We start from the raw sequence: 14,099 nt of genomic DNA, 5'->3' as shown, positions 1-14,099 counted from the left end.
AAGTCTTTATTTTATTTTTTATATATTTAATGATCATTGAAATAAATAAAGTACAATAGTACTAACCTAAAAAAAATAGATAAAATAATAAATGTGTCATAACTGTAAATGACATTATCATACATTATACAAATAAGAGAGAACACTCCTTATAGTCAACATTATGTACCAAATTATATAAATATAATTTAGTAATTTAGTATCAGATTATCCATTAATCCATTAAGTAACACCTCAAATTATTAAAAATCAATAATAAAAAAAATTAAAAATTCATCACCAAAATTATTAAACCTATCGATAAATAAATAATTTTTTTCCAATCAATATTAAACAATCATAATTCATACTTTGTTTTTTTGATTAAAAGACAATAATCATGTCGGATAAATCGTACACTCATTCTAATAGTTTCGATATATATATATATATCGAACACGAAATAGTAATATTTTTTTATTTACCTAAATAAGTGATACAGCTAAAGTTGAACTGACAAATACGCGGCCTTAGTTTTTTTTTTTTTTTTTCTTTTTTAACAAACACTTTTTTCTATTCACATTAGGATTCCTCTAAAGAAACAAATAAATAAATATTATTATAAAAAATTAAAAGTCTCAAAAAACCTATTCAACACTTTCCTCTTCTTTCTTATCGAACAAAATTCCTACAAAAACCTCAAAAAAATATATATATAAAAATTGAAAAGTCGCGTTCCTCAGAAACTTCTTGGAAGAGCAAAAAATCCATAGATTTGATTTCAGTAGTTTTTGGGGTTTTTTGAATCGGAAAAAACGGATAAGAATTGGTTTTTTTTTTTGATGAAAAACGGTGTGGAGGTCTTCTTGGTGATGGATTTATTGAATTTATAGGATTTTGAGGTGTGATTTGGGTTTTTTTTTTGGTTGAGATGATGATGGCGGACAAGGCGTCAGAATATTGGTTATCATCGGAAGATCCGTCGGTTGATTTTGATCTAAATTTTGATGGGCCAAGTATGGATATAGATGATTTGCTGAGCATTATTGAAGAGAAATCGGATCCTCCTGCTCAGCAGGTAAAATTTAAATTTTTACTTAAAATTATGAACTTTTGAGCATGATAATCTAAGTGATGATGATTCTTTTAGTGGGTTCTTAGTAGACATGCAGTTCTTGAAAGATATAGGGTTTTCCAATTTGCTTTGATCTAGATTTTGCTAGCTTAGTTTACAAAATCAAGAGATAGTTTGTTGTTTAGTTTGTAATTTACACTTGTTAACTATAGTCGTTTTCGAGAGTTGTTTAGTTTGTAATTTACACTTGTTATTAACTAGAGTATTGAATTTATTATATTCGAAGGGTGATTTTTAAGGGGTATGCTAAGTTAATACAGGATAAGTAGTAAGAATGGATTGGGAGGGAGTATGTACAAAGAAGGGGACACAGTTTAAGGTTTTAGATGGGACAATTATGTAATTGAGCATTGCATGTTGGGATCATAGTGTTGGCTTTTGTGTGGAACTAGAGTAATTAAGAACTTAGAGATTTGTGATTTAAGTTTGGATAGAATTGTTTATCTTTATTTATTATTACTCTCACAGTTCCCTATTTAGTTTGTCCTAAAAGAAATGCCACTTTTCTCTATTTTGATACTAGATAGAATTAGGTCTATCTTTACGCGTAATGACACATTACTTTTGTTTGGGCTCACTTGAATTAGGAGTTTATTCATTTATTTAGAGAGAGAAGATGTAAAGACACGCGGAACTCGTAATCACTTGCCTTATTATGGTGGTAGGGACAATTGGTACTTTTGCATTTCTTACCTTGTTGCGTTGCATTAGTTTCCTGGATAGAAATCTTAGCTAAATTGACTAGATTTGCCAAGTGGAATGAGATATGATATAACGACAATAGATAACCATTGTAGTGATTATTTTATGTGTTTGTACTGGATTACTGGAATACAATATACCTGCCCCGTGCTATAAGATAATTTTTGTAGAAATAAAATATTCAACATCTGGAAGAAAGAAGTGTCTTGCCAAACGACTTCCAAATAAAAGTATTTTGTACTTTAAGATGTGAACAGTGAAATGTCAATTTCGTGTGCAAATTTCAACAGGTGTCATCTTGAAAGAATCCAAGTGCATTATTTTTCTGCATAGGATCATGACTGACTCATGATCTTGCAAATAGTTAGCTAGGTTCATCAGTTACTAGAGATGCGTGCAGGGGTGGATCTATTGAGGGAGGGGGTGCCACGTCATCCACACACCTCAGTTGGGACTATGTATATATGTGTATGATAAATATGGTAAAATATATGAAGTGGCACTCACACTGACAAATGATCATTTGGTGCCACTGGCTGAGGGCTGTATTTTCTGCCAACAGAGAACGAGATCGAGCCCACCCTGCTACATTTTAGTGAACTATTTTGTCGTTTTGCATTTAATGAGCTTAAATCCTTACAGGATATTAGTTATCTTTTTTTATTTTTCTATTTTGCTTCTTCTTTTCCTTCTTTTTCTTTATTTGTTGTTGACTCTATATGCCATATGAGTTCCAATTGATTTTTTAGTTTAAAATCAGTGACTCTTTCTTCTGTTTTTAAGTTCTTGGAGTTTATTAAGTTTTTGCTTTGAGCATCTAAATGTGCATTTATACTGAGTTTGAGTTCTAGACGTCTAGAACTAATTACTATATGTTACACGTCTTGGGTCAGTGGCCAGCTATTAGGTATATAATAGGGACTCATTTCTTTCATTCTTGTGGTCCCCAGAGTTTTGGGGAGCGATAAGCAGAAAAGAGTGACGAGGGCTTGCTTCTGTGAAGCGAAGCACACACTTTTTCCAAATAAAGTGCTATTTAGTGTAAAAAATAAAAAAAATATTAAATTTGCGTAGATAAATAATAAAGAACTTGATAGAGGTAACATAATCTTTCAATTCTTAGATTAAAAAGAAAGTAGATAGTCAATAATCCTCACAAGTCATAACAATTAACATATAAAACAAATGCACAACCAAATCACAAAGGGAGCAAAATCCTATTCTTCAACTAGATCCTCAAGTCAGAAGAAAAAGAACAGAGTAATGCTTCTTACAAACAGAAAATTTAAGGGAAAAAACCCTAGTTACCAGAAAGAGAAGAAAACAAATACACGCAGCACTGCAGGAAACAGAAGAGAAGTCGAGAAAAAGAGGAGAAGAAGAGAATTAACCTGTTGCAATGATCGCCCAAGGAGGGAAAATTATTGGAAAAACCTGCGTAAGTATTTTTGCAGAAATTTAAAGAAAAACCTAGTTAGCACTTATCTCAATTGAGCGTGTGCTTTTTCTCGCTTCTTTACTATTGCGTCGCTTCAAGGCATTAGAGAGACAACTTGTCGCTTTGCTTCTCGCTTAAAAAAGCGAGCGCATCAGCACTTTTAACAACACTGGTGGTCCCGTTGAAGTTTCGGAGAGGGATCTCAGTGTTGGTTAATATTGGTTTCCCCATTGGTGCTTGCGAGAGAGTAATAATTTTCACATTCGAAGTTTGATTGATATCCGCAATGAGATAAAGAGGAACAAGAGAAGACGTAAGGAGGAATTGATTGGTTTATCTGAAAGCATATTTTTGCAATTTAATCATTTAGAGTCAACTGTATAACCATGATACTTTTTCTTGAAAATTCCAAGATATATCATCCGAAAAAAACGCACACACAAAAAAGGTCATTCAAGCAGCATAGATATTGTGATATGTTACATCGAAGGAGGAATAAATATAAAGAAAGACCTTTCTGATGACCGTATGTACGTCTTATAAAGAAAGACTTTGTGCAGTTGAAACCATTGACATTACAGCGTGCTTTCATCTGTATAAATTGAGTTTTTCTTAAGAGTATAATGTTCTATTTATTTTAGTCTATAAGTATTGAGTATATTCATGTTCTTTTCTTACCCCCCCCCCCCCTTCTCTATGGGAGGGTTTGGATGGGGTCATTTGCTAGATCCGTGGCTCTTCAAAAAGAAACATGGAGTCTGCAAGTTTTCACAAATAACGGACTTGCTAGATCCGTGGCTCTTCAAAAAGAAACATGGAGTCTGCAAGTTCTCACAAATAAGGACATGTTGGTTGAATGAATTTATAGACGTGTTGGAGTAAATTGAACAAATGGAAATACGCAAGTAGTATGATTTATTTTTTCAGAGATAAAGGACATGTCAATAGAAACAATCTGTAGCTGTCATTGAGTAAATTGAACAAATAAAATTCTTAATAGTTAATACAGTTGAAGTTGTGAATATTTAGTTATAGAAATAGAGATATGTGGTACTATGCTTTAGTAATGGGTTTGTCAAGATGATCAATATTACTCTCAAGGATTACTAAAACTTCTAGACAACGCACCTTGTAAATTTCAATGGCTTGTTGAATAAGTGCTGGGCAACTGGTTCCATTATTGTGTCAAAGAGGTGTTGGACCTGGGCCAAGCACAATTAAAGTTGATGTGAGATGTCAGATAAATTCTGTTTTTTACTATGTACTACTCTAAAAATAAGTTGACAAAAAGCTTAATGAATGAAATCAGGCCACCAGGGTCATTAAGTCAAAAAACAAAAACGAGATGGTTATCTTGTTGCCTTTATCAAAAAAAAAAAAACGAGATGGTTATGTAAAATCATATACTTCTAAGTCTTCTTTGCTTTTCTATCTCCAGGCTGGGGATACATACTGTAGGCGTCTGTTATTGGATCATGTGAATAATTTAGTCTTACAATTCTTACCCCAGTTTGTCAATTATTTTAATATTTGAGCATCAATTTGCAGAGTATGCCGGAGGATTTATTGCAAAATGACATGGGGCAAGGTTAGTTGATAACCCTGCTTACTTCAGAAATATGATGTTGTTATTAGATTATGTTGCTTATTACTCATCATGATATTTGATTCTTGATCTCTTTGCTATTTTTGTGTAGGTTATTCAGATTTGGAGAGATCTTCAGCTTCAAGGGCTCAATTTCTTGGACACATTGGAGTTTCCCCTTCGTCCAACTCAGAAGTTTCAGATACAAGGACTGGTGTTTCCGATGGCTCATCTGATTCCGCAGGGAATTCAATTGTTGATGGCAGAAAGCTTGGATTTCAATTAGATAGATGCTCTCCAGTACATAATTTCTATGGAAGCCTGACTGATTGGAGACTTGGTCAGGACAATGAATGGTTCAGTGACAGGGATAACATCTCTCAGAGTACTTCATCTAATGTCCAGCAAGAAAGTAAGGGAATTCAAACTTAGATGTCCAGTTGTTGTGGCTGTTTTAGCTTTGCTGTTAATACTGATCATATCAATGATGTAATAAATTGAATACGGATATCAGCTGTACAATATGTTAACTCATTATTAACGCTGGTTCTCCAGAGCAGGAATCTCGCTCTGAATGTATGTTGACCTTCTTTGTAGTTGGCCTTTCTGTTACTGTCAACTTCGCTTGTAGGTTCTTTTCTGTTGGAGTTTCTATTTACTCTTTTTTGTTTTTAATTTCTTTGTGAACATAATTGATATTTCAGGGTTGCTGCTAAGCCAATCAGCTGCAGAGAACAAGTTCAAAAGCTCAGGAACATTAGCTGCAAAAGAAACATCAAGCATGGAAGTAGCTGTATCTTCGGCTGATCAATACTATTCTAGACTTGGTTTATGTCAGAGTTCTGATGCTTTGCCTGGAACTTGGGATAATTATGCACAACCTTCCCATGCATATTCTTTCCTGAAGCAGGATGCACCAAATAACCTTAATTTTGAAATGCCGTCTCACAATGATAAGATGCTAAATGTAATGGATGAACAATTGAACCATACAACTGGGATTGCTGACTCAGAGACTGGAATAGCATGTGGGAACTGGACAACAAGAGCAGGTGAAGAAGCTCAGCAGGCTCCTGAGTGTCAAGTGACTCCAAATTTTGGTGTTGGGAACTTCAGTTCCTATTATAATGGTGGTAACGAAACATTATTAAATAGTGGCGACTTGTTCTCCAGATTAACAGGCAGCAATAATATGGGAAAGATATTTCGTCAGGCTTTGCCTCGCAATCAGTCAAGTTACCTTTTTCAAAACCAGCAGTTTTGCAGAAGCAATGAGAAAAATGAACTTCTAGGTGGTGCTGATATACCTACAGTTTCTGAGCTCGCAAATTCATTTTGTCCTGCTCCTGTAACTTCCCTTTCAAGTAATGATCTTTTGGTGTATCCAAAAGATCAAAATGGTGTACTTCAATATAATAGGCCTTCTTATCACCTTGATAGTTTTGAAGAAACTTGTTCAGAAAAAAACATTCTGGTTCCTCATGATCACCTCGCGGATGTGAAAATTAGAGAAAAATCTGTATCATCGTCATCAACTTCAATGAAGCAACAGTTCGGTTGTGCAAATTTAGAGAGGGGGGAAAAACGCAGGTTTTTAAAAGTTAATGGTTCTCGTCTATCTACAATCACTCATCAAGGAATTCAGAGAAATTCATTGAATCAAAGAAGCCATAGTGAGGATGATGATGATCTATGCATTCTCGAGGATATAAGTGCACCTGCAAAGGCAAATCCATGTGCTAATGGAAAGTCTCTTGTCGTTCTACAACGTACTACAATTACTGACTCTTTTGCTCCAGCTGACGTGGGTCAAAAGAGGTTTGAAGTAGGACAAACGAGGCCAAAGCTAAATGATGAGCATGTCATTTATCAAGTTGCCTTGCAGGTGAGGTCTAATAACTGTCACTATCTCAGTGTGCTCATGCCTGCAAGAACTGTGCTCCAAAATGTTGTCATGCTAGTGACCCTTTTTCAAAATTATTATCTATTCCTTAACTATTTCTCTGGCTATTTTCACCCTTTGAATGATTTCTTCTCGTGTATCTTTGTTGGTAATAGTCTTATTAGTTTCAAAGGAGTTGACATTCTTTAAGCATGATTAATTCAAGGGATATGTTGGATTCTGCACCTTTCTGCTGTTGAATTTATGGTTTGCTGTGTATGTGCATGATTAAAACAGGAAATTTCGTCTCCTGACTTTTGAAAGTTGTCTGTGCTTATAGTTCTTTTTGCTGGAAAATGATGAACCTGTAGAAAAATGTGTAGTATTTTCACCTTAAGTAAATTTTAAGCAGACTAATGCTGTGATACATGTTGCAGGATCTTTCTCAGCCGAAATCAGAAGAAAGTCCTCCTGATGGTCTTTTGGCTGTTCCTCTTTTGAGACACCAGGTTGAGTACTTTGAGTATTGTTTCATGGTTTCTATCTTTATAGGAATAGAACATTAAGTTTTCTAAGTGCAGCATGTACCTGAAATTTATCAATCTAGATGGGAAATCGTCAATATTGTACTAAGTGGGTCTACTTGAATTTTTTGGTGCAATTGCCTGGGAATTTAGAGAAATAATTCTTTACTAAAATAATATCATTAGCTAAAAAAACCATAACTTATATGCTGACAAATCCATCAGTGATATGTGAATTCTCTGAACTATTCTATTGGTTGATTATATTGTGTATTTCCTGAATTATTCAACTTCTTGTTTCTTAATTGATGACTAAGGTCTAAGGATACTATTAATACAAAACAGTAGAGAATTAAAACGAAAATGGTCAGGGTAATTTCTATGCAAAAACAAATGAGAGATTTCTATCTACTTCTTAGCTCTACTCTTGTAGTGAGTTTATGAAATCTAACATGGTGTTTCCATCTTTTACAACCTGTGTCAATCCCCAAACGCCAAAAAGCAAAGCCCTTTGAACTTTAGCATCTGCATAGAAACTGTTATCCCGTCAAATCACAAGGAGTTTTTTTTGCCCTGCAAAACCCCAGCAGACCCAAGGTGGCACTGTATGCCATAATCTTCCCTCCAAGAAGCCAACAGGTCTTTTCATCACTGTGAGAAGGCATGACAAAAGACAAGTTTAAAAGGTTGAAATCAGATCCCATAGTTTCTTGTGCATTACAAGAAAGATGGCTCCTATACTCTTCCTCCTTTTAATAAGTAGCATCTGCTGCAAATATTCATCCCCTTTGTTGTAAATTTCCTTGTGTCAGACTTGCATCATAAGCTAGCAGCCACATATTGCAGACTATAGTTTCTCTAGTGCTTCTTCCTCCATATGAAGGAGAATCTACACTTGCAAAAAAACAAGAGATAAACGTATTACATATTGAATTTATGTGAGGAATTATCTAATGACAGTCATTCTATTTATGCACAGCGCATTGCTTTATCATGGATGGTTAAGAAGGAAAAAGCTGCTGTACCCTGTTGTGGTGGGATACTCGCTGATGATCAGGTTATCTTTTGACACTTTAATTTGCCAAATTTTGATCTGTTGACATGATAAACATAGCCTTCCGACTAGTCTTTCTCTCTTAATGATCGTCTTTTTTTTAGGGACTTGGAAAAACTATATCAACAATTGCACTTATTCTCAAAGAAAGATCTCCATCTTCAAGACTTTCTACAGCCATCACCAGACAAACTAAAACGGAGACATTGAATTTAGATGATGATGATGTTTTATCTGAGTTTGACATGTCAAAGCAAGGTTCGCCTTCTTGTCAAGTTGATGAAAATTCTGGCTTGGGCTGTAAAACTTCTTTGCATGCAAAAGGGAGGCCAGCTGCTGGTACCCTTGTCGTTTGTCCTACCAGTGTCCTCCGTCAGTGGTCTGAGGAGTTGCACAATAAGGTAACAAACAAAGCAAATCTCTCTGTTCTAGTATATCATGGTAGTGGTAGAACAAAGGACCCTGTTGAACTAGCAAAGTATGATGTGGTGGTCACAACATATTCAATCGTAAGCATGGAGGTCCCTAAGCAGCCTGTTGGAGAAGACGATGAGGAGACAGGAAAAGGAACTCATGAATTACCTTCTAGTAAAAAGAGAAAAACTCCTTCGAGCTCAAAGAAAAGTTCATCAAAGGCGAAAAAAGAGGTGGATAAGGAATTGCTTGAAGCCAGTGCACGCCCTCTTGCCAGGGTGGGATGGTATAGGGTCGTGCTGGATGAGGCACAAAGCATCAAGAATTACAGAACCCAAGTAGCTAGGGCTTGTTGGGGTCTCCGAGCTAAACGTAGATGGTGTTTGTCAGGAACACCTATCCAAAATGCAGTTGATGACCTTTACAGTTACTTCAGATTCCTCAAATATGACCCATATGCAGTGTACAAACAATTCTGCTCCACAATCAAGGTTCCAATCCAAAGACACCCAACAACTGGGTACAGAAAGCTGCAGGCCGTGCTTAAGACTGTTATGCTTCGTCGCACTAAAGGTGAGAATAATAACTTTTGCATGTACTTACCCCTATAAGCTATATACCATTCAGACAGCATTGCTTCTAATATGTTATAGTATGATTCCTTGGTGTATTTCTCTATTTGTTTGTAGTATATGTTAGTCCTCTATTCCCCTATTTGCTCTTTGTTGTGCGGATTCGTTGAAATTATGCTTATTTTCTAAAACAATTCGAAAGTTGCTCTTGTCCCCTCTTTTTATTCCCTATGTCAAAGAGAAAAGGATCATATGGTCATTTTGGCTCATCTGGGCCCAATTATTGTTTATTTCTTTTATATATTACGTAGAAACGTTCAGACATGCAGCTTTGTTGAATTTCCGTTGGCTGTGCGTGCTTAAATTCTCAAATTATACGCTAAAGGTCATTTGCCTGTCAGCTGTTTCTATTCATGAAATGCTTGCAAGTAATGAACACTACAAACTTGACTTGTTTTTTCTGGATCATTTTCCACTTCGGCTTTTTACTGTTTCCATGTCTGGCTTATCAATTTAACCACACAACTCTTCGATTCCTAAATTGAGAGTTAACACACTCATTATCTGATCCAGGTACTTGTATTGATGGAAAACCCATTATCAACCTTCCAGAGAAACACATTGTTCTGAGAAAAGTTGAATTTACGGATGAGGAACGAGAATTCTACTGCAGACTTGAAGCTCAATCACGTGCTCAGTTTGCTGTATGTTTAGATGATATTTTATATTGGATTTCGAGAACTTTGGCTTTGAATTCTTCTCTTCTTTTAACATAGCAAATTCTGGACTATTCAGGAATATGCTGCTGCTGGGACTGTCAAACAAAATTATGTGAACATACTCTTGATGCTTTTACGACTGAGACAAGCTTGTGATCACCCTCTTCTTGTTGGAGGCTCCAACTCCGGTTCTGTTTGGAGATCATCTATTGAGGAGGCCAAGAAATTACCACGAGAGAAATTAGCTGACCTTTTGAATTGCTTGGAAGCTTCTTTAGCAATTTGTGGCATATGCAGTGTATGTTATCATTTAAGTGTTCTCTAATATATGTTTATATCGATCTTATTAGTCCTTTCCTGTTGCTGCTGCTTATTTTGGAACTTCATAGTTCAGGCGGCCTTTTTAAATGTCGTGCATCCTCTTCTAATTTGAAGGAAGTGTGATCTAAAAATTGGAGTTTTTAAACCATAATTTTCAGATATATAAAGCGTTACCAGTTTCTATATTAGCTAGGGTACATCTAGGAAGATTATGTGCACAAGCACTTATGCTCTGTTAAATGCATATATGGTTCAGTTTAAGCATTGCAGCTGACCCCACCTAGAAAAGAAGTTTTCTACTGTTCAACTTCCATGTGTAATTCTTGCAATTGTTATGGCGCTTAAATGGATTTGCTTTATTTAAATGGAGAAGGGTAGAGGAGCTGGCATTTAAGTGGATAAGCGTACAGAGAGGGGCTCATTATTAATTGAGTCGCGAACCGTGCGTCACTGGCACTCAGGAATTTCTCCTTTATTAAAACTAGGCTTTTGTAAATCTCAGGACCAAGACTATTTTGAAAACAAACATCAGTATCTAAGTAACAGTATTTATATGCTATGCGTTTCAATCTTTATGATTGTAGCATCTTTAATATCTTTGTTTGTATTCTATTTTTGGTTTTTTATCCAATTCTGATCTTCGGTATTGCTGGGCAGTCTACTATTAAGAATCTACGGCTTTTGAGGTCAATCATCGATGTTGTAGTATGACCCGTGCTTAGTCCTCCCCTTTTGTTTAGGATGGATACCCGGCTCCCCGCATAGTGATGCTTTCTTTTGCTAAACTAATACAACTTATTGCCATTTCTAATTGCAGTGCCTTCCTTTAATAATGCTCTAGTGATTTGTGCTATTCAAGGCAAAATAGAAATAGGTTGTGTTTGGAAAATAGTGCTCACAGTTTGGTTGATTACTTAACACAGGTTATCAGAGAAATGTTCCAACATGGATTCTTTTGTTGATTATGTCACACCAGTTTTAAAATAATGATTTCAGCCTTTAAGTTTTGTAGTTGTCAGCAACTATACTTATTTGATCTGTCTCTTACGACATTAAGCTATACTTCTCTTGTCTTGGATTTCTCTGTTATGGATCTTCTTGTTTCTTTCTTGCCTCCTTATGCATTTTTGTAACAATCTTGTAGGATCCCCCTGAAGATGCTGTTGTAACAGTTTGTGGACATGTCTTTTGCAATCAGTGCATTAGTGAGCATCTAACCGGTGATGACACTCAGTGTCCTGTATCTGCTTGCAAAGTTCAGCTGAGTGGTTCTTCAGTTTTCACTAAAGCAATGTTAAGCGATTTTCTATCTGGTCAACCCAGGCTGCAAAATAACCCTGACTGTGCTGGCTCTGATGTGGCTGAAAGTTTAAATCGTAGTCCATATGATTCATCAAAGATTAAAGCTGCTCTTCAGGTGCTGCAGTCTCTGCCTAAAGCTAAGTCTTGCACTCTTAGTGGTCGCCTTTCAGGATCAGACGATGAAGGAGCTTCTCCTTCAGAAAATACATGTGATAATCATGCTGGAGAATCCAGTGCGCATACAAGTTCCAAAGACACAACCACAATAGCTGGAGAGAAGGCAATTGTCTTTTCTCAGTGGACGGGGATGTTAGATTTACTTGAAGCTTGTCTAAAAAATTCCTCAATTCAGTACCGTAGACTTGATGGAACAATGTCTGTTCTTGCTAGAGACAAGGCTGTCAAAGATTTTAACACACTTCCTGAGGTTAGTCCATCTTCTTGGTACTGAGTGTGTTTCTTTTTCTATTCTATAAATCATAGGACTAAATTTTGAACATTCATTCCAGGTGTCGGTCATAATCATGTCTCTGAAAGCTGCAAGCCTTGGGCTTAACATGGTTGCAGCTTGTCATGTTCTTCTCTTGGATCTTTGGTGGAACCCTACGACTGAGGATCAAGCAATTGACAGGGCACATCGGATTGGACAGACCCGTCCTGTTACAGTTTTGCGGTTGACTGTAAAAGATACAGTTGAGGATCGTATTTTGGCTCTTCAGGTATTACATGATTTCATCTTTTTTCACTTTTTATTTTTAATTTAACGACATGCCTAAAGTGTTTCCATCAAGATAGTTATAATGATAGACGTAGATGGTCATGATCATCTGTTGAAGAATTTAGATTGCAACACTGGGTTTCATTATTTGTTTAAGTCAAGTTTGTGGTTTCCTTTTTCTGCATCTTTGCTGGTTTATCACTTGCTCTATATTCTAGAATTCTAATGTGGTAACACTGGTATTCGCAGCAAAAGAAAAGAGAAATGGTTGCCTCTGCGTTTGGAGAGGATGAGACTGGTAGCCGACAGACTCGTCTAACTGTGGAGGACCTGGAGTACCTTTTCAAGATTTAGTCGGCATCCCATTTTTGCAGTAAGCTGATGTTTAATTGCGGCTTGGGCTATCTTAATTTTTTTTAATCTGAAACTGGTTTAGCAGCATATACAATTGAGGCGCTGGTTCTTAGGTTCCATAGTATTGACAAAAAAGAGATGACCTTACCTAAAAAAGATGATTTATGAGAAAATCTTCAAAGATTCATATGATCCTCATTTTTTTTATAGCTATTGGTTACCTTGTGCAGGGGTTGGATTTTAGTGGTTTACACCCAAATGAGAATGAGACTTAGATTATTCTCTGTAGATTCTTTGCTTAGAAAATGTAAATGATAGATCTCATGGATTTCTTCTTGGGATAGGGTTTAGGATATATTGCCTAAGTAGTTTAAGTTGTAGTCAGTAAGTAATATTTGTTTCTAGTTTTTGGGTTGTAAATTTTCACAGTCAACTTAATACAGAACCATGGCATCATGGCAATTCTTTTCATTTGATGTTTCTATAGAACTTCTCTTCTAAGTTATTGTGGTTTATACCATGGATGTAATGTAATGTGGAGTTCTTCGACCTTCCCAATTCTGTGTGGTAAACATTTTGGTTCTCCCTTCCTGTGGCTCGATGCTTTTTTAGGTTTCGCTATGCACTGGGTTCCAGGAAGGGCCGGACTAGAAAGGTCTATTGTTCATTTCTGTTTTGATTACACTTTTGAAACGAGGGTCTAGAGCAAACATTCTTCTTTACCCTACAAAGTTAGGGCTAAGTCTTGTGTTCATCCTATCTCTCAAAATTCCAAGGTGGACTCCTAGGTCATTTAGTTCATGATATATAAATGTGTCCTTTTAACTTTAATACTTTTTGTGTCCTTTAACTTTAGCTGTCTCATTTCACATTGTATGTCCTTCAATTTTGGGTATGCACAAGTAGACACTTAATTTTGTATAAACTTGAACAGGTAGACACATGAGTCTTGCGTGACACAAAACATGTAGAACAAAAAATGACATGTACGATGCCATAATAGATATATGTGTCAATTTGTTCAACTTTATACAAGTTTAAGTGTCTGTATGAGCTTACCCAAAGTTGAAGGGCATAAATATGACTTGAAGTCAAGTTAAAGAATATATTTATGTATTATGCGAAATTGCTTATGGAGCAAGTATTAGTGACTATGTTGAGCAATAATTTTATTGCACATGCAAAGCGTGTGTTTATTAGTTCAACTTTATACAAGTTTAAGTGTCTACATAAGCTCACCAAAAGCTAAAGTGTATAAATGTAATTTGAAATCAAGTTAAAAAACATATTTATGTATTATGTCATGTGATTTGAAGTCAAGTTAAACAACATATTTATGTATTATGTCAATTGCTTATGGAGCAAGTATTAGTGACTAGGTTGAGCAATAATTCTAGTGT

General features: G+C 35.8%; 1 protein-coding gene across 1 annotated transcript; it reads left to right on the top strand.

Moving 5' to 3' along the window:
* Window positions 1-563: 563 nt before the first annotated feature.
* LOC101251257 (helicase-like transcription factor CHR28) lies at window positions 564-13,170 on the top strand. The gene is made up of 12 exons (XM_004234211.5): window positions 564-1,057; window positions 4,803-4,842; window positions 4,952-5,251; window positions 5,544-6,724; window positions 7,159-7,230; window positions 8,225-8,302; window positions 8,404-9,286; window positions 9,859-9,989; window positions 10,081-10,302; window positions 11,470-12,054; window positions 12,137-12,346; window positions 12,595-13,170. Exons 1-12 carry the CDS (start codon window positions 911-913, stop codon window positions 12,697-12,699), a joined length of 3,954 nt encoding a protein of 1,317 aa, XP_004234259.2. The 5' UTR covers window positions 564-910; the 3' UTR covers window positions 12,700-13,170.
* Window positions 13,171-14,099: the final 929 nt, after the last annotated feature.

This window comes from Solanum lycopersicum, chromosome 3 (assembly GCF_036512215.1).
Source record: "Solanum lycopersicum chromosome 3, SLM_r2.1".
Taxonomy (NCBI): Eukaryota; Viridiplantae; Streptophyta; class Magnoliopsida; order Solanales; family Solanaceae; genus Solanum; species Solanum lycopersicum.
The sequence above is the reverse complement of the archived record's forward strand: the minus strand, read 5'-3'. Positions and strand labels throughout refer to the sequence as shown.